Here is a 21,888-nt window from a genome sequence, read left to right on the forward strand (position 1 = left end):
CTAATGAAATACCATCATTTTCTCTATTAAATGTAACACCTTTGCCTTTTCCTCTTATGCATGGATTAGCTTTGGATAACCTTTTGTAGCACCCTTTTTTTCTGCCTTTGGTTGTGCAATGCAACATTGGAAAGTTTGTTTCAATACTTCTTGCTTGTACAGGTGGAGCAGCCTATTGTGCATCTACTTATTTCTGTTGCTTTAGGTTTTTTGTACCATAAATGATGGAAAAACTAGAGGCATTGGCCCTGTTGCGGCCAATCGCCTCGTCGCCCGATCGTCGGGAAGCGTGCACCTGCAAAAGGAAGTCCGCACTGACCGGAGGCGGCTCCGGCGGGGACCCTCCGACGGTCAAGTCAGAGAGGTGACTGGGCAACAGTGAAATGCAGACAGAGAGCTCTGAGAAAGAGAGAGGGAGAGAGAGAGAGGAGCGAGCCTGCGTATGTGGGAGAGACGGGCGGATCGACCCCTTGCACTGTTGCCTTCCCCGGTTTATATAGTGGAGCACGGTATGGCGCCGTCATTAATGGCGCGGACAAGTGAGGAACTGTCAACTCACTGTGGACTGTCAGGGTCGCCGTGAAAATGTCATGTCGCCGTGTGGCTGTCCAATCACCAGGGTTGACAATGCCCTCGGCGGGACAATGCCCCTAGGTAACCGCGCCGCATGTCCGCGTCAGAGCTGACAAGGTCTGGCGGCTGTACGGCGATCAGAGGAGTCGACCGACCCTAGGTCGGTGGCCAGCTGAGTGGCGTCGGGCCCCTCCGTTGGTCGGCGAGTGAGTCGGCCATCAGACTTCTCGGTCGGTCGGCCAGTCGGTCGGTCGGTCGGAGTCGGCCGGTCGGCCCGTCGGGGTCGGCCGGCCGGTCGGCCCGTCGGGGTCGGCCAGTCGGAGTCGTCCGTCGGGGTCGGCCAGTCGGTCGGTCGGCCGTCGGAGTCGGCCAGTCGGAGTCGTCCGTCGGGGTCGGCCAGTCGGTCGGTCGGCCAGTCAGCCCCTTCGACCGTAAGTCGGTCGGTGGGGATTCCCCAACAGTTGCCCCCTCCACTCCTGAGCCCGATGTCGCGTTGGCTCGCGTGAACACGTGGGCGACGGCTTCGGACGAAAGGAGTGGTGTTCCGTCTTTTCCTGCCCCGACTCTGGCGATCACATCAACGAACGATCCAATATCGGTCGTCCCGACTGTAGGTCGAGCATGCACGTCGGATCGGAGGTCGGCCAACCTCCGAACGTTGCTCGTCGACACGATCATTCCGCAGAATCTGATAGTCGAGTAGCATCAGACGTATTCGGATAGGATAACGATGGCAAATCGAATATCCATTGTCCAGCCCTTGGCCGGACGTATGCGTCGGGATGTATGATAAACGGTGGCAAGCCGAATATCCTTCGATCGGTCGTGACCAGATCGGTATGTCGCGAATACGACTGCGGTCGTCTTGGCGTTTTGCCTTTCTTAGTCGAAGCTAAGTCGGCAAGTTAGCCAGCCGCATTAGTCGAAGCCCTTTGCCTTCAGAGGCCGAGGCCGTCGGTTCGACGATCGATGATCGAGTCATGTTGGTCGGGACCTTTTGCCTTCAGAGGCTGAGGCCGTCGGTTTCGGCGATCGATGATCGAGCCGTTGATTCGGCAATCGACGATCGGCCATGTTGGTCGGAGCCTTTTGCCTTCAGAGGCCGAGGCCGTCGGTTTCGGCGATCGATGATCGAGCCGTTGATTCGGCGATCGACGATCGGCCATGTTGGTCGGAGCCTTTTGCCTTCAGAGGCCGAGGCCGTCGATTTCGGCGATCGATGATCGAGCCGTTGATTCGACGATCGACGATCGGCCATGTTGGTCGGAGCCTTTTGCCTTCAGAGGCCGAGGCCGTCGATTTCGGCGATCGATGATCGAGCCGTTGATTCGGCGATCGACGATCGGCCATGTTGGTCGGAGCCTTTTGCCTTCAGAGGCCGAGGCCGTCGGTTCGGCGATCGGTGATCGAGCCGTTGATTCGGCGATCGACGATCGGCCATGTTGGTCGGAGCCTTTTGCCTTCAGAGGCTGAGGCCGTCGGTTTCGGCGATCGATGATCGAGCCGTTGATTCGGCGATCGACGATCGGCCATGTTGGTCGGAGCCTTTTGCCTTCAGAGGCCGAGGCCGTCGGTTCGGCGATCGGTGATCGAGCCGTTGATTCGGCGATCGATGATCGGCCATGTTGGTCGGAGCCTTTTGCCTTCAGAGGCCGAGGCCGTCGGTTTCGGCGATCGATGATCGAGCCGTTGATTCGGCGATCGACGATCGGCCATGTTGGTCGGAGCCTTTTGACTTCAGAGGCCGAGGCCGTCGATTTCGGCGATCGATGATCGAGCCGTTGATTCGACGATCGACGATCGACCATGTTGGTCAGAGCCTTTTGCCTTCAGAGGCCGAGGCCGTCGATTTCGGCGATCGATGATCGAGCCGTTGATTCGGCGATCGACGATCGGCCATGTTGGTCGGAGCCTTTTGCCTTCAGAGGCCGAGGCCGTCGGTTCGGCGATCGGTGATCGAGCCATTGATTCGGCGATCGACGATCGGCCATATTGGTCGGAGCCTTTTGCCTTCAGAGGCTGAGGCCGTCGGTTTCGGCGATCGATGATCGAGCCATTGATTCGGCGATCGACGATCGGCCATGTTGGTCGGAGCCTTTTGCCTTCAGAGGCCGAGGCCGTCGGTTCGGCGATCGGTGATCGAGCCGTTGATTCGGCGATCGATGATCGGCCATGTTGGTCGGAGCCTTTTGCCTTCAGAGGCCGAGGCCGTCGGTTTCGGCGATCGATGATCGAGCCGTTGATTCGACGATCGACGATCGGCCATGTTGGTCGGAGCCTTTTGCCTTCAGAGGCTGAGGCCGTCGATTTCGGCGATCGATGATCGAGCCGTTGATTCGGCGATCGACGATCGGCCATGTTGGTCGAAGCCTTTTGCCTTCAAAGGCCGAGGCCGTCGGTTCGGCGATCGATGATCGAGCCATTGATTCGGCGATCGATGATCGGCCGTCGTAGATTCTCCGCTCCTTCGATCTCTATCAGGATCTGCGCACGAGGAGCGGGGAGAGGGGTGTAGGAGTCATACCTGCGATGCGTCAGTCTCGGACTCCATCGTCAAGGTGACTTTTGGATTCGTCGGGGTGGCGAGACCCGACTATCGGTCGGGAGCCTGCTTGGTTCGGCGGGTTCCCGACCTTTCCTCCATTTCTCCTTCGGGCCGCTGGGTTCGGCCAAGCGTCGGTCGGACGCTCCTTCGTCCGCGCGCATATACTTGTATGCGCGCTCCAGTAGCTCGGCATACGTTCGGGGGAGGGTCTTGTCCAGAGAATAAGTAAATCGGGACGCCCTCAGGCCCCGCTTCATGGCTGAAACAGCCATGTCTTCGTTGAGGTCCCGGACCTCGAGCGTGGCCGCGTTGAATCGTGCCACGAAGTGTCAGAGCGTCTCGTTTTCTCCCTGCTTGAGGGAGAAAAAGCTGTCCGACGTTCGCGGCGGCTTTCGGCTAGTACTGAAATGGGCCACGAACGAGTGCTCGAGCTGCGCGAAGGAATGGATACTGCCCAATCGAAGATCGGAGTACCAAGCCCTGGCAGCCTTGCAGAGCGTGGCGGGGAAGCCGATGCAAAAAAGAGCGTCGGTTGCCCCATGGATCGTCATGAGAGCTTTGTAGCTTTCCAGATGGTCGATTGGGTCGGTGGAGCCGTCGTAAGACTCCACGTGCGGCATCTTGAACCGACTGGGGATCGGTTCGTCGAGGATGAGTCGGGAGAGAGGTTGGGCGGTCTGGAAGTCGACGTCGTTTGAAGACTTCTGGCCGTCCATCTGCAACTGAGCGAGTCGGCGGTCGATTTCCTCGAACCGGCGCTCGTAGTCGTCCGCTCGTCGATGCTGGGAGACCCCAGGAGTGGAGTCTCCGGAAGATTCTGAGAGAGAGGCCGACGGCATGCGCGGCCGTTTCTCCTTCCTTGCCCGTTCCAACGGGGAAGGGGAGGGCCGCTGGGACCGTCGGTCGTCGCGCCATGGTCGTCCCTCCTCTTCTCCGTGGGAGCGCTTTTGGGGGTGCTCGCATGGAGGCGACAGGGATCGGCGCGGTCGGCGGCGGCTGCTCCTGGAAGGCATAGGTCGGGCCGCCGGTTGCTGCTGGAGGCTTTTGACTGCGTCGGTCAGTACGGTCATCTGCCGTACGATGGCCGCAATCTGAGCCTCCGTGGTCACTGCAGGGCGCGGAGAGCTAGGCTCCGCCGCCGGTGGTGGCGGGGAGGCCTCTTCCCGGCGGGAAGAGCGCCTTGCCGACCCAGTGATTCTCGATCGTTGAGCTCTTGTCTTTGTCATGCTGTCCCCTACCTGGCGCGCCAATCTGTTGCGGCCAATCGCCTCGTCGCCCGATCGCCGGGAAGCGTGCACCTGCAAAAGGAAGTCCGCACTGACGGGAGGCGGCTCCGGCGGGGACCCTCCGACGGTCAAGTCAGAGAGGTGACTGGGCAACAGTGAAATGCAGACAGAGAGCTCTGAGAAAGAGAGAGGGAGAGAGAGAGAGGAGCGAGCCTGCGTATGTGGGAGAGACGGGCGGATCGACCTCTTGCACTGTTGCCTTCCCCGGTATATATAGTGGAGCTAGGTATGGCGCCGTCATTAATGGCGCGGACAAGTGAGGAACTGTCAACTCACTGTGGACTGTCAGAGCCGCCGTAAAAACGTCATGTCGCCGTGTAGCCGTCTAATCACCAGGGTTGACCCGGCTCTCGGCGGGACAATACCCCTAGGTAACTGTGCCGCATGTCCGTGTCAGAGCTGACGACGTCTGGCGGCTGTACGGTGGTTGGAGGAGTCGGCCGACCCTAGGTCGGCGGCCAGCAGAGTGGCGTCGGGTTCCTCCGTCGGTCGGCGAGTTTCATGTGAGTCGGCCATCGGAGTCGTCCGTCGGGGTCGGCCAGTCGGAGTCGTCCGTCGGGGTTCCTCCGTCGGTCGGCGATTTTCATGTGAGTCGGCCATCGGAGTCGTCCGTCGGGGTCGGCCAGTCGGAGTCGTCCGTCGGGGTCGGCCAGTCGGTCGGTCGGCCGTCGGAGTCGTCCGTCGGGGTCGGCCAGTCGGAGTCGTCCGTCGGGGTCGGCCAGTCGGTCGGTCGGCCGTCGGGGTCGGCCAGTCGGTCGGTCGGCCAGTCGGAGTCGTCCATCGGGGTCGGCCAGTCGGAGTCGTCCGTCGGGGTCGGCCAGTCGGTCGGTCGGCCGTCGGAGTCGTCCGTCGGGGTCGGCCAGTCGGTCGATCGGCCGTCGGAGTCGGTCAGTCGGTCGGTCGGCCCGTCGGGGTCGGCCAGTCGGAGTCGTCCGTCGGGGTCGGCCAGTCGGTCGGTCGGCCAGTCAGGGTCGGCCGTCGGGGTCGGCCAGTCGGGGTCGGCCGTCGGGGTCGGCCATCAGACTTTCTGGCCGGAGTCGGCCAGTCGGTCGGTCGGAGTCGTCCGTCGGGGTCGGCCAGTCGGTCGGTCGGCCAGTCAGGGTCGGCCAGTCGGAGTCGTCCGTCGGGGTCGGCCAGTCGGTCGGTCGGCCAGTCAGCCCCTTCGATCGTAAGTCGGTCGGTGGGGATTCCCCAACAGGCCCAAAACTATCTGAAGACTGTGGATGTAAATCTTAAACAGACTCTTCGATTTCTAATTAATAGAACCCTCCTGATTTCACCTCCTTGGATTATCCCTACCAATTTACTTCAGTAAACAAATTTTGTTAAAAAAATTAGAGAAATAGTGGTGCCAACATACATTGGCTGATGAAATGACAATGATCCATTGATTCCTTTGCATGTTTAGAGTAACTGGTACAAAAAGTGATGAACTAGTTTTTATTCTGAAAAATTTATTTATTGAAGTCATCACAACCTTCCATTAAAAAACCTTGTATTGAATCAATCATGCACATTGTATGCGCCAGCGAACTAATAATTTGCTTACTAAAAAGATTTGATGATTAAAAGAAAAGGCTTTATCACAAAAAAGGAAGGCCCAATCATATTAGCATGTATAACCTTCTAGGGAATCCTCCATCTTGAACCAGTCACAAGCATCACACTTCTAAGGTTATTACTGAAGTAATGCCAATCAGACTCCAAGCAAATTATTCTGAGTTGATTCCAAAGGTCTTTGTTAACGTGCCAGTTGGTTGACATCTTGCTTAGAGAAAAGAGTTCCTGGTGCCTCTGCCAGGCCGCCCTCAAAGTTCTTTATTTTTTCCCCCTTTTTTTGACACACCACCTCCCTAAATCCATAATATATTTCTTTTAGGCAACTAGAATAATTCTTATATGATACTCTGCTAAGTAATATTATCCTGAAGGATAGATTCTTTTCATCCTATCCTATATAATGTGATATTACATACCAATATGTAATTTATTGATGTACAATGGTATCATGCTTTCACTATTGAAATTATGCATGGATTTTTTTTTTTTTTGTTTTAATTTTGTTTTTACACCGACATGTATTTACATTTAATATAATCCTTCGTATCACTCTTAATTATAACATCTAGCTCGACAAATCGTCTCACAAATGCATAGAGGCAATTCAAGCAACACGTTGACAGAATTCTCAAAACAACTAATAAATGAAATCTTAGATATCTAAAAAAAAAATCTTGGATAGTTTTGATTAACAAAAATATATCATTGTGCATACTATTATATGTTTGACCAATGGATTCTTGACTAGTCCATGAAGTAACATCAATGTTAAAATTTCAATTCAAAGCCACGGCAAGCTCAAGGATTTCTTGGCTGATCCGAGCCCTGGGCAGAAGCCAAAGGTTGAGACCCCCATCAATAGAATTCGGCACGATAGAGAAAAATATCGAGGGCATCCGGGACGTCGCTTTAACCATAACACCCTCAACATTTTCATATTACCCCATTCGTCCTTCTCCCCTTCTTGTTCCCGTGCTCCCTCCGCGGCCATTCGAGCCCCCAAATCCAGAGAGCTCGTCTCTCTCTCTCCCTCCCTCCCTCCCCGTCCTCCTCCTCTCTCTTTTCCTCAGAATGAAACCCTAGCGGTTCCAAACCTTAATCCTTCTCCCCTTTCCTCCTCCGTCTCTTCCAGAATCTACGGCTTCTGCCTCAATTCCCTCCCCCTCCCCCCACCAATTCTTGGAATCTAGGGATCTTTGCCATCAAATCCGTAACTTTTTTTCTTGTTTTTTCTCCATTTCAAGGTTGTTCTCTTGTATTGTTCTCGAATCGGCTTCTTGGGCGGTCTAGGTTTCGAAATTTTTGATTTTGTTTTTGTTGTTAAGTATGTTGGGGCGAGTCGATTGAGCTGGTCCGAAGGGTAAAGTGGGCATCTAGGGGCGGAAGATATGTACAGGGATCGAGGAGTGAGCGGATCGAAGTTGGAGATCGGCCCCCTCGATCGGAAGAGGATCAACGATGCCTTGGACAAGCACCTGGAGAAGACGTCGCCGTCGACTTCTCGTGGGTTGAACGGGAGGGAGAAGGAGCGGCTCTCCGTGCCGTCCACCTCTGCCGGAAAGCAGCCGGACCACTATCGGGACCTGCGGGCTGCCCCTCTTTCCAAGAACAAATACTCCGATGGTAAGTGTTTTTCTTTTTCATTCTTTTTTTTTTTAAAAAAATTCTCCATCTTCTTGCCTTTTGGAATTCTTTTGATTTTACTTTAATTGTTAATTTTGTAGTAATGGTGGATATTTCTCCACAGGAAGATGTTTTTTACTAGTCTTTATGTTGTCCCTCATTTTTATGCATGTCAATATAATGTTTTTGGACACAAAATGCGAACTTTTGAAAGGAAATCATATGGATAGCTGCTGACTTGGGCTGGATCTTTTTCTATGTGATCCTTCTACTATTTCACCATTTGGATTGGTCAAGCGGTTATTTCAGGCAATTGGGAGTAATTTATACTGAAAGTGTTAATTTTTGAAGTAATCGGTTGCTTGGAATTGTCAAAAAGTACGATCTTCTCTGCACTCGTAAGATTGTGAGGAGATGACATAGCAGTCTGACAAAGAAGTCTATAGTTATTGGTCAGATTAGTTTGTGCTAAAATCGTTAGACAATGCTTTTATAACGGTCCATCTATGTTACCGGTAAACTCAAACTGTAACATATGCTGAGAACACCTGTCAGAACTTTTGTAATTGAGAGTATGCCAAGGATGATCCTGGTTCATTAAAGATTAGGAGCTGAAATTCATTTATTGCATAAATTTATATTGCTTTTATTTTGTTTGGTCGCAAAATGCGAAGTCTATATGCTCGATTTATGTTTGGAAAATGACTTAATGATGAAAAGCTATAAACTTTGGCCTCATTGTGTAAGATTTGGGAAGCCAATGATTAACCATGATATTCTTTTTGCTTGCTTGCAATAAATCATGTGATCTTATTCTCCAGCCATGCTTAAGATTTGCAACTATTAGTGTTCTCTTGGAACTCTGATGATTTTGTTCTGAATGTGGTACAAGTTGATGTGTGATTTCACATGCTGAAGTCTTTGTATTTTTCCTTTTACTACTTTTATTCTTATACATATATATTTATATTTATAATCCTCTTCTACATCTTTTCTATATGCTCAGAGATTTGGCTATTCAACATTAAATGTTCAGGTTCTGTTCTCTAAAATGTGTCAATGCTGCCCCTCTTTAGCAATCTTACAATCATTTTAAATAGGCTTCTACCTTTTTCATTCTTTTTACACAGAAGAATCTGAAACAGACAATGAAGGGTCGGATGTTAGTGGTTCTGATGGTGATGACACATCTTGGATTTCATGGTTCTGTAATCTAAGAGGGAACGAGTTCTTTTGCGAAGTTGATGATGAATACATACAAGATGACTTCAACCTTTGTGGGTTAAGCAGTCAAGTTCCTTACTATGACTATGCTCTGGATCTGATTTTGGATGTTGAATCCTCTCATGGTAAGGATAACTTTAGCTATGGTCTATTGGTCTTTATGAAGGACTTTGCTCTTGCTGATGTATCATATGCTTAATACAATGGTATAATATTGCTCATATAACATGAAATATGAATATCCAATGAATTCTTTTTATTTAATAGCTTCTCTTTTTTTGAGGATGTTTGGTACTTATTGAAAATGTTAAGTACTTTCTTGCTTCATTTTACCACTGCTCAGCACTATTTACATTTTTAATCTTTAGTCCTTTTACTATCTTGAATATATAATTTTTTTTGGTTTGTAGATTTCTCCAAATCAAGGCATCTCCCACTAGCAAAACTTTATCCCCCACTTACAAGCAATCCGAGCAATAGCTAGATAAAATTTCCATGTATTATGTCCCATTATGCCTTCATTTGCATTGTTGGAGAAAATTTGGGTGCCCAAGAATTGGGTAATTTAGGAGAAGGTTTGAAAAGTTGGTCTTGGTTTTCTTTGCTGGCAGTTTCAGTGGTGATAACTTTAGTTTTGGAAGCTTCAAATTTGTTATTTAAGAGAATCCAATGTGTCAACTTGGAATTAGGAATGAATTAAGCGATAGGGAAGTATAATAACTTCTAAAATAATAAATTAGGCACAACTCTACAGATTATCATAATATCTAGAACCATTGGCTGCATTGTTTCAATGCTTCTGTTCTGAAACAACTGAATTGTAGTTATGAATTTATGTATACAAGAAACGCTGAAATGCTTTTGACTTCAGCTTTAACATGGCTGAACTTATAGTAAAACAATTCTCTAAATTGCTTTGGGATTCTTCCAAAATATTCTCAGAAGTCGAACTTGTAATATCTATGTTTAATTAGAGGAAATGCATTTTCCATCTGAAGCAATGAAAAAAGTGATGAAAATATCACAAGGAACTCAATTCTGAATCATTTTGGGTTTCAATGGAATCATTTTGGTATGGATTTTGCAGTAATATGGTAATTTAATTGTTCTAACCATGCTCTTATATTATTCTTGGTTGATCTTCTCGCAGCCTGATTTTGCTCGATCTGCATTTATTCATCACTCATCCATTTTTTTAAGTCAACTTTATTGAGGGTGGGATGTGGCATGGATCCTTAACATTTTATTAGATAAGAGAAAAATATAAAGATCCACCAATAAAAAAAGAAAAATATAGATAAGAAGAAAAGGAGAGAAAAAAAAATCCTAGAGGATTACCAAATAGGAAATCTTACAAAAAAATTGCGTCTAAGGTGTTGACACCCCATTTGATCCAGTCTTTAGAGCACCTTTTGTACTAGCTGGAAGAAAGCTGAAAGGACCAAAAACAACACATTTTTAGGTATAACAAGCTAGATTTTGCATTTGATGAGCAACCAAATTGTTTTCTATAATTATATGAGAAACCCCCACATAAGTGGAATTTGCCAGCAATCTGACTTGCTGAATGAAGTATCAGAGTTTCTAAAGAATATAGGTGTTAAGATTCACCATATGGGTGCAGTATTGAACATACCATACCATACTGGTACCGATCCAAGACTAGATATGGAGGGTATACTAAGTCTCGATATGCTGAACCAACCCTAGTGTTGGGTGTCCTAACACTGTAACATCATAGTACTGGCACAGGGTCCATTACCAAGACAGTGAACCATGGGACAAATTCTTAAAATCTAGTTCTAGGCCCTAGGAGAGTGGGTCATTAAGAAGGTCATGTATGTAATGTTTTAGAAGGAAAGGACAAAGCATGTTGAAGAGAAAAGTAAGGTGGATAGCATTGTCAAGATTTATCCTAATTTTTCCTCCACTTTAATTGCCTCTCCTCTCTCTTTTTCATATTCTGATGCCTAAAACTTAGATTCCATCTTCTTGAATGTATTTCATTTTCATTTATAGTCACATTATGACTAATAAGTGGAGTGATACTTGGGTTGTTTGGTAGAGTTTGAGTCCATATAAAATAAAATGGGTTGGTATTGGTATACTTCTATCCACCTGACTATAAATGAGTCAGGCATGGGTTAAAAGAATTTTTTTTTTTTTTTTACCCAACCTAAATTTGACCTGACCCACTATTTGCTATCCTTAAGCAACATAAGGGAAAATTTTATGCTATTATATCTGCTTTATGCTAGTTAAGAAGGTCCAACCACATTTAATTAGCATAGTGAGAAGTGAGAATGATAAGTTTTCTGTTTGGTCAAATAAAGAAAGGGCTAGAAATGAGAATGTTCGAGCAAGTGTATGGGTTGGGCCTATTGAAGATGAAGTGGTAGAGCATCCATCGAGATACCACAGTGAGAAATTTGAATGAGAAGATGTCTATTTGGTTGAATAAAGAAAGCTTGGAAATGAGAATGTTTGAGCAAGTGTAGGTTTTGGGCCTATTGCATGTGAAGTGAAGGGAATCCACTAGCATAGGCATGTGCATTCTTTAGGAAAGATGGGTCTTTGCCTTTCTTTAAAATTTTGTCACAAGCATGCTTTTGAACCTTGAGGAGGTTTCTTACCTCCTATACATCAAATGAAAGAATGTGAAAGAAGATTCTGTCTCTACACAAGTTAAGGCTAAAATTAGCTGGGCCTGGGCATAGCAAATCCAAAATCTTCAACATGCCAAGCTCGAAAGTCATGCCTGGAATAATATATAATCAGGAATGTGCTACCTTTTTCATTCCTAAATTTCATAAGCTACAGCAATTTCTCACACCTTAGGCTGTAAAATAGCAGCTGGGAATGGGAGGAGCAGGTGTGGTTCCGAGTTGTATAGATGTATTAATTAAGGTAGGGCTTGATAATTTACCATCTCAATATAAGGTGATTGCTCAGGAGGACAGGTTATGCTGTTATCACCAGAAGCAAGGTTTCTAGATTCTCCCCCATTTTAAGTAATGAGGTGATTGTACCATGTTATTTTTTGAGACGCCACATCATGTGATGTTCATAGTGGAGTGTATATTTCAGGTTACCTGGAGATAAGTTTCTTGCCCTGCCCTGCGTATGACTGGTTGCTTGGTTACTTTATTTCTCTGGTGTTCTTATCAGATTCTTTAAGCAATACCCGACATTACTGTCTATGGGTTGTGGCATGGTCTGCAGGAGGGAAACAGATTACCACCACCTAAATTTTTAGTGTTCATTTTAGATAATTTGCTGTTGAAAGTTGGCTTTCCTATGTGTTTTTAGTTTAAATTAGTTGTTCGTGATATGATGCATGCAGCTAATGATATTGGTGAGAATCTTTTCTTCATATCAGGTGCCTTTTCTTTGTTATTTTGCTGGTTCACTTATCCCATGCTTTGTCCCTTCTCATGTATAGTGCACAGCAAGCAAAAGTAGCATATGGGAATTTTAATTGATGAAGAAGCCTTTAGCATATGTTTTATGGTTAAGCTATGCTGTCATAATCCTTAATTCTAGTTTCTTTTTTGGAGTAATCAACAAACTCTTATACTGGTTCTCTTCGCACAAATTATTATTACAAGAGGGGATCTCCTTCATATCATTCTTGCAATTTTCAATACATTAGGTCTTTTCTTGATGTGTATATTGTCAAAGATAAGGAAACCAACATATTGTGCTTATGTGTTTATGACAGGGAAAACATATCAGACAAATGATTAATGAACACACACCTATACTTTAGTAAAATATCTCGTATGGCATTTCTTCTTTTAAGTTAACACTGTAGAATGAAAGGGGTAACTTTTTATCTTTTCTGCACAACACATCGAGGAATGCCTAGAATTATATTGTTTTACTGAGATATTTTTTTACAAGTTCTTCTTTTACATTTTGGAAACACTGTTCAGAATGATACCAGTAATGAGAAATGCATATTTGTCCTGAGAGGAATTTTCCCTGTAATAATGCTATTTTCAAAATATAAGCTATTGCAGACCTTCAGTATTATATCCCATGTCAAGTTTCTTCTCTCCTTGTGTCAGTTGCTACTTTTAGTGTTTCCCTCTCAATTTGAAGCTTTGAGAACTGATTTTTCATGCATACAGCTGCATTTGTTCAGCGTGAATGTGAAAACTTTGTTTTCTGTCCCTATTGCCCACTTCTTTGCAATAATCTCATTCCTTACAGCAGTCCATAATCCATATATTAATATACTAGGACCTGCATTTGGAACAATGTATTGTAGGTTAGGTCCATTTCTGCCGTTGCCTTTTCATGACAAAACAATTTGCAAGGCATTATATTTGGTGCAACTCACAAGAGCCACGGATGAAGAATCATATTTCTTGATATGCTTCTGATGGTACTATTGCTTGTAAAAGTCTTGAAAATGTTGATGACCAAAACCTTTCTCTACCATATAGTGTTACTTAAAGGAGCTTAGTTGAAGTATACACATTAAAAAAATGATATAATCAATTGACCTTGTATACATTCTCTGGTTTGTGATATATGGATTAGCTTGTTATTACTTCCATAAAATGCGAATGTGTCTTAATTTTTACATACCTGCTGTTTTTAACTTTTTTTTTTTTTTTTAAAGATCATTTAGGGGAATATTTTGGCTATTTCTAGACCTTTGAACCTGTCTTTATGATGCATATTATAAATTTAAGATAATAAGCCAATTTCTTATGAAATCAACCACACATTTTTCTATATTGGATTGCATGTATATGTTTGTGTGTATGGAAGGCTAGATGCCTTTTTGGGAGCATTTGGCCTAAAATGCTTCCTTCTGAAAGTCAATTGTAGACTTTTCCAATGAATCAACACCATTGATCATGATGTATGATGTTTTAATTGGCTGCAAACTCGATGTAATTTATATTGGAGGTATCTTACCTATGTTTCGTGGCACATAATGAATGATAACTATATAGTTAGTGAATAAAGGTATATTATTGATTATATAATTTGAAAAAATCCAATCGTTGATCTTTATCTACATGATGTAAAATATATCCAAGTTGAAAGTTAGCTACCTTGGATGCTCTTAGACTACAAAATAAATAAACATGATATCATATTTGTAACATTGTCCAATTTGCATATATTTGATGCATGGGTAGAAGACCTCAAAAGTACGTGATTTTTGGTTTCTAGTTAATTTAGATGTCATAGAGCATGACCAGTTGTGTGGATTTTCATTTCAAAAGGTCCATCCAGTGATTTTATTGGGAAGAATTTAAGGCCAAGTGCTCCCAAAAGTGTTCTAGCTTTGTCTATTTATCTACCTTTCTATGTATGTGCACAACAGGAGGGAGAGAGAGAGAGAGAGAGATGCTTGTATGCACACACACATGCATATACACATATAATAGTGAAAAATGATGTATATCAATTTGTTGACCATGAATATTTTCTCTAATTTGACATATATTGGTTAGCTAGTCAATCATAAAGCTTTAGATGCTTTCTTGTAGACGTGAAAGTAGATAGGATAATATCCATCCAAATCAATCCAGATATGGATAGAAATTTGAGCATTCAATGAACATTGATATCCATATCCGTATCTGTTAAAGAAAAAAGGCATATGGATATGGAAAGACAACTACTTGATCAGTGACAACTACTTGATCAGTGTATCCGAATGTCTGATTCTGATTGTAACCTTATTTAATTTTATATAGCATTAATGAACTTTAAAGGAAGACAAATGATAATATTAATATGCTATCTCCTTGATTTACCATCCACTTAGTAATATCTTTGATTCAGTAGTCATAAAGTTTAATTATCCGACTTATATCCATATTTGTATCCATACTTTCGATATCGTATTTATATTCATATCTGTTTAAAATAAATATGAATATGAATTTTTGCATCTGACTAACATCCATATCTTTATCTATATTCGTCAAACAAAATAGATATGGATGTGGATATGTTAGCATCCGATCCGTATCCGATCCAGTTTCAGCCCTACTTTCCTAAAACACCGACATGTTTTTTTAAGTTTTTACATTAGTGGTCTTTTACATTTGAATTCTTTTGGATGCACTATGTATTTAAGATAATAAGTTAATTCTTCTGAAAATCAATCAGGCACTTTAGGTCTAGTGGATTGCATGTACCATACTATAGTTCTTTTATCAGAATTATTTGTGGTCTAGTAACATTGATTGGTTATGGTCATCCAAATGCACAGGTGATATGTTTACCGAGGAACAAAATGAGTTGGTTGAGTCAGCAGCAGAGATGTTATACGGTCTGATACATGTAAGATACATTTTAACCAGTAAAGGGATGGCTGCAATGGTAAGCTCTCTCTTGCCTTGATGATGCTGTTTACCATTGTTCTTGTTCTTTTCCTTTTAAAGTTTTTGGATTGAAAATGACTACTTTTTGCAGTTGGAAAAGTACAAGAATTATGATTTTGGAAGATGCCCTAGAGTATATTGCTGTGGTCAACCATGCCTGCCAGTTGGGCAATCAGACATTCCTCGATCCAGTACTGTGAAAATCTATTGTCCAAAATGTGAAGATATATACTATCCAAGATCCAAGTACCAACGCAGTATCCTTTCAGTTTAGCAACTCTTTGAACTTTCACGCTCTGGATTAACAAATAAATGTTTTTACACATCTGAGCACACTAACACATGCACGGAAGTTGAATCCTTGCTGTAGGATTGGAACGTTATTAGCATGAAATTAATGATAGGCAATCTAGATTCAGGATGTACATCACTAATCATAATTTACAACATTTTAATTTTTTTAAAAAAAATGTTTTTCCCATGTATCTTACCTTTGAATCAAAGTGAACAAGACATAAATAGTTAACAATAAAGTTAATGTGCTTGTATGGTAAATTGTAATATACACATTTAAACTGAGTCAAATTTCAGTACCTAGTGCTTCAAAACCAAAATATATTAATGTACCAGGTCTATCCATTTTGTATCCACTTGGTACTCAAGTAAATGTTGAAAATATATGATTTTTATGTTAACTGTTGTAGATCATGATCCATCATATGATTTCTCCCATTAAATTGCATCATTGATTAATTAAGACTTTGATCATACCAATAGGATTTAAGCGCACACGTCCATGCTCATGCCATCATGCGCTTGCACACACACTTGCATGTGGTTTTATTGAAGCTGCAGCTGTTAACATGGATGCCAACCCAGTCTGTTTATGAAGGGAAAAATGGAAAACGTGTCTGTTGTGGTTTTGACTTCCTTTTAGTCAAACCTGTAAACCACCACAAACATGCTTTACAACTTTTTTTTTTTTTTTTTTGTTATATAAAAGGGGGGTGGGGGGGATCCAGCATAGCAACAGTCTCTGGGTGAACCATAAGGGCCCCCGTCCAACATGCTTTATAACTTTCAACAACATATAATGCAGGCAACTCTGCGTTGAAATTATTTTGGTAAAAATATTATGTTTTCTGAAATCTGAGCATCAAGAATCCAAGATCCTCAATTTAATTTAATACACCAGAGCTGCTTTTCTAGTTTTGGCTTTATTTTGTGAGATTTTTCTTGACACTATGTAGATGTTGATGGAGCTTACTTCGGTACCACATTTCCTCACTTGTTCCTGATGACGTATGGACATCTGAAGCCGCAGAAGCCATCACAGCGATATGTTCCAACAGTCTTTGGCTTTAAAATTCACAAACCATAATGTTTTACGTGGCCTGGCATATCAAGAAACAGCTCATGGGTTTCTTCATGCTGTTCCCGGAGACGCTTTGGCAAGAGGAAAGCAGTTGCAGCTAGGGTGCATCATCGAACTATTTCCTGATTTTATATAAGAAAACATCTGATTATATAGGAAAGCATCTGAAATGTGCTGACCTATTCATCAAGCAATAGTAAAGCTATTGTTTTGTTTTATCTTAGCTGTAAGCCTGTAACTAAAGAGCATCAGCAAGTTTTTCATGGTTGCGAATTATTTCTCGTGCCTCAATTATCATATTTGTCAATCTGATATGCATGTTTGTCTACATAGTTTTAGGGGTGTGTGTGCACACGTGTCTACAAGGTTTAAAATAACAATTCATAAAGCTTAACCTTTTTTTTGTTAAATCTCTTGTCTGTACTTCAAAGTTAGGCAAAATTATATATAGTCTGATGTGGCTATAATTATATGTACGAGGGTTTTTAACATACTAGTAAATATTTGTGTCCTAATGCATGTATAGAGTGGCAACTATTTCATCAAACAAATTTGAATCCATATTATTAATCTGATTTTGGACATGCCTTTGTTATATGCAAACAAAAACCATTATCTTAAAGCAATCTCATATGTACTTCTGATGATAAAAAAGACTAAATAAAACTTTGTTTCGACAGTACTGAAAAGTGCTTGTCTAGTTGTGCAACTAAATGCATTTATTAAATATAAATCATGAACCTTAACTTGAGTTCTATATGGAAAACTCTTGGCATAAACAATGGAGAATGCTTGTGTGTTTGCTCCTGTCGTCATAAGTGTTGATAAATTCAAGGTCTTTTTTGATATCAATATAATATTTGGATGCCTTGCAGGGACTAAATTCCTGTATCTAGACCTCCATGGCAGATTTTGAAGAGGAAGCAGGAAAAAGTTTGAGAATTGGTGAACACAACCATAATAGAAATAGATTCAAGAAGATCAAATATCATCTCAATTTATTAGAAAATTCATCATATTTTAATAGAATTCCATGAAGTGAAACATCGATGAGTTAAGATGGCCCTTTAGAAAGATTTAAATTTCATAGCTAAACAACTGACAAACAAGTACCATGAAGAGGTAAGTTTCAGATGGGCGTTCCATTCTACATCTTATTGAAAAGAAGAAAAAAGCATTTTAAGGAACAAACCTATCTTTGTTGTTTGCAGAAACAAATCTACCATATACTACTACACAATGATTATCCGTGTGTTCCAATAAAAGAGTATATATAACAATCCCAGGACTCCAAGGACCAAAAAAAAGAGAGAGAGAGAGGAAAATCAAAACTCAAGAAATCCATCTGCAAGGTAGGACTTTTACTAAACAAAATATCAACCTATAGGGACTTAATATGATTCAATTTTCAAGTCTAATCACATTTGTGTTTTGCATTAGCTTTCATGTTTTGCACTAGCTTTCATAACATAGAGTGGGCATTTGCATCACATGGACATGTATCTAATGAGTTATGTCTTTGGAAGGAAGCAACACCATTTTTTTAAAAAAAAAAAAAAAAAAAGAAGGTTAGCCCACCTTTTCAATTGCCTATCAATATAGAGGCTCCTCAACCAAACCCGTCCCCTCATCATCATATAAAGACAGAAAAACTATATGCAAAATGTAATGAACAAGTGAGAGGATCGGAATTAAATATCATGTCCTGAATTTTCGTACTGTGTAATTTTAATGAGGATTGCTCATTTGGCATTTGATCAATGAAATAAACAGCTGATGTAATTGTTAACATGTGCAGAAAGGATAATTTCTTGAATCATGACATAGGGTATTTTTTACTTTCTAGCTGAGTCAATATACTTGACAAAGAAAGAATGCTTATATTTTGCACTATACATACAAGTACATATTTTACCTCCTCTAAGAATTTATATTTCATTGACATCAAATTTCTCTGACTTTATCTAAATATGTTTCTATCATAGAGGGTTGTTTTATGCTTCTATTTATTTGGTAATTGTATTTCTTCGTAGTGAAAACCCTCAGAATAGATTGGAGGATGAAACACATAGAGGGGATACATCTCAGCCTCAACAGAGCTAGATTGGAGAATAACAACAGAAATAAATATCTAATGCGAATCGAATTACGTTATTCTATGCAACTGAGTTATCCCCATAAGCGGGCAAGTAATATCATAGTCTTTTATATTGGTTTTGTTATACTATAATAAGCAAACTTTTTCCTATTTACGAGAAACTAACGTAGAGCTCTTTTGAATCGTAACTGAGACTATTGGAAAGAATAAACAAATAGATTTTTTTTTTTTTAAGAAGAGGGGGGGGGGGGGGGGGGGGGGGGGGGGCGGGGTGGTGAAATCCCATCACAATCCATAGGAGATAAATCAATATATAAAAAGATTAGCACGTAGTTTATAATTTATAATTTATATCGATAATGAAGTAATCTTCAGTAGAGATTTCATGATTGGCGCGATGTAAAATCTGAATTCATGTAAAATCTAAAAAATTATTTTGTATCGATTATAAAGCAATCTTCAGTAGAGATAGATGTGGGCACCGGGCTGGGCTGCTCATTACACGGCCTGACCCGACACAAATCAGACCGTGCCTAGAACGGTCCACTTGCTACAGTAATGGATCATACTAAACATGACATATATAAGGGGCCCGAACTGGGCTGGGGGTTTTGCTGCCCGCGGCCCAGGCCTGACATGGCCCATAAAAACCTAGTTTGGCACGACCCACGGATCAGGTATGGCCCAGCCCGCATGCCAGTCTGACCTTTTTAAAATAGTTCCCTCCTCTTCCATTCTCACTATATCAATTTATCATTTTTTTACCGTACCCACTACAGTTCTCTCTACTATTATTTCTTTTATTCAATTGCTAAAGTTCTCAATAATCTGCTATTTTTTTTAATTTTTATTTATATTTTTTATATTAGTCAAGACATCTTCAATGATGATAATATTTTTAAATTCCTGTCACGTTCAGAAGATGAAGTTCATTTTAATGAAATTAAAATTTAACGAGAGAATGCATCAATGCAGAATTTTAAGGTAGTAAGGTTATGAAATTACGAAGATTTTCTTCATGATGAGATTTAAAAAATTTTATCCTAAAAAAGTATGCTTCTATTAGAAGAAGAAAAATTTCAGTCAAACAAGCCTGACCTCCTCGTACGAAATAAAATTCTCATCATATTTCTAAATCATTTGATCTTTTTAATAATTCTAAGAAATAAAATTTTTCTCACGCTTTTAATTTTGAAGAAATTCATCATTCATTGATTTTTTTTAATTTTTTTTAAATTTTTTAATTTTAACATGCACTAATATTATGAATATTAATGGATTGAAGATACAATTTTTTCACTTTATATCTCCTACATTTCATATACTTTTATTACTTAATATTTTTTATTTTTATTTTTTTATTTTTTTAAAAAAATATAGGCTATTAGGCCCACAGGCCTAACGGGCCAACGGACTATGCCTGGCACGGTCCACCACCCCTGGGCCTAAGGCCGTGCTAGGCTAGGAGTTTTATTTAAACAGGCTGTGTTAGGCACGGCCCGTTAAACCTTCGGCCCAATGGATCTAGGTCGTGCTGTACTAAGCATGGTCCATTGCCCATCTCTAAGTAGAGATTTCATGATTGGCAAGATGCAAAACCTGAATTCATATAAAAATTAATCACAAAAAAAAATATTCAAATATTAATTTTTTTGATTAAAAGTTTAAATAATAATTTATACATACAAAGAATATGGTTGATTTTTTTTTTGGTAACAAAAGAATATGGTTGATTAAGTGAATGAGAGAAAGCTCAGGTTCCTCTTCCACATACTAAATGTGATAATCCGACCCAATTGGGCCCAAAACCAGCTCACAAAGCCCACCAGAGAGAAAAAAAAAAAAGAAAAACAGAGTAGGAAGACTCCCGATCGGAGTCTTCCTCTTCCCCGATCAAGAATCGGAGTCCTAGGGCCATTGAAAGACCCTAGGACGAGCTCTATAAGAACCCTTCCCCTCTCCTCTATGGGTAGACCCTGCAGCCACCGATGTTGCCGGAGATTTTTCTCCGATTTTTTCGTTTGAAGCCGCGACTCCTCGACCTGTGTTCGCCGCGATTTCACGCCGGTGGGGGTCACCGGAGGTTGTGGTAAGGTCCCCTTCCTCTTCCTCTATTCTCTCCCTTCTTTCCTGTGCCTGTGAGCACGATGGCCGGCGACGGGTGTCGCCGGATTTAATTGGAAAGAAAAACCCCCTGTTCACGCTGCCTCTTTCCTCTGATTTTCCAGCGCCGACGGTCACGCCGACCGTCGGCTCTGGCCTCTCCGAGCCCGGGAGAGCCGCCCGTTGCCGCCGGCCACCACCGGGCAAGATATGGCCGGGATCGATCGGTCAAGGCACGGGGACCTCTAGGTCCCCTGTTTCGGCCCAATGAAAGCCCGGGAAGAAGAAGAAAAGAAAAGAAAAAGAAAAAGAAAAAAAAAAAAGAAAAAGAAAAGAAAAAGGAAAAAGAAAAGAAAAAGAAAAGAAAAAAAAAGAAAAGAAAAGAAAAATATAATAATAAGAAAAGAGAAAATTTTCGTCTCTCCCTTCTTTTTCCCTCTTTCTCTCTCTTTCTCTCTCTCTATTGTCTCTCTCTAAAAAGAAAAAGAAAAAGAAAAAGAAAAAGAAAAAGAATATATATATAATATATATATATATATATATGTGAGAGAAAGTTTCTCTCATTTCTCTCTTAAGTCTTTCTCTCTCTAGAATTGAACTTTCTCTCTACCTTCTCTCTCCATTTTCTCTCTCTAGATTTTCTTCCTATTTTCTCTCTCTAGACCTTTTATCTCTCTCATTATGGATTTCGTCTCTCTAGGGTCATTCTCTCTCTCTGATTACATCACAGACCCTAGGATAAACTTGAGATGAAAATATGATGATCTGAGACTGCTCCGAAATTCGTGCAGTAGATCGGATCCCGATCCGATTCTTTTTCGAAATTGATAATATCGATCATGATAAATCCATATTAAGTCATCCTGATATAACCTCTGACGATCTCAATCATGATTGCCACTTTTAAAGGATACGAAAATTCTCTCTCCACTTTCTCTCTCTACTTTCTCTCTCATGACCAACTTTCTCTCTCTAAAAAAAAAGTCTATGAATCCTGTATCGAGTCATGCCTTCATCTTTTAGAAGCTTATATTGACTCTAACAAGATCTGAAGTTGCTTGGATATCCGTGCTGTATGTCAACCTCATCTGATCGTATCAAAGATCTTTCAAATTTATTATTAAAGAACCCTATTGATTGATCTT

At 42.0% G+C, this 21,888-nt stretch overlaps 1 protein-coding gene across 1 annotated transcript; it reads left to right on the forward strand.

Moving 5' to 3' along the window:
• The first annotated feature begins 7,139 nt into the window (after positions 1-7,139).
• LOC105059427 (casein kinase II subunit beta-1) lies at positions 7,140-16,818 on the forward strand. The gene is made up of 5 exons (XM_010942720.4): positions 7,140-7,587; positions 8,718-8,936; positions 15,056-15,165; positions 15,259-15,424; positions 16,418-16,818. The coding sequence occupies exons 1-5, from the start codon at positions 7,353-7,355 to the stop codon at positions 16,546-16,548; spliced, it is 861 nt and encodes a 286-aa protein (XP_010941022.1). The 5' UTR covers positions 7,140-7,352; the 3' UTR covers positions 16,549-16,818.
• The last annotated feature ends 5,070 nt before the right edge of the window (positions 16,819-21,888 follow it).

The sequence above is a fragment of the Elaeis guineensis genome, chromosome 16, assembly GCF_000442705.2.
Source record: "Elaeis guineensis isolate ETL-2024a chromosome 16, EG11, whole genome shotgun sequence".
NCBI lineage: Eukaryota > Viridiplantae > Streptophyta > Magnoliopsida > Arecales > Arecaceae > Elaeis > Elaeis guineensis.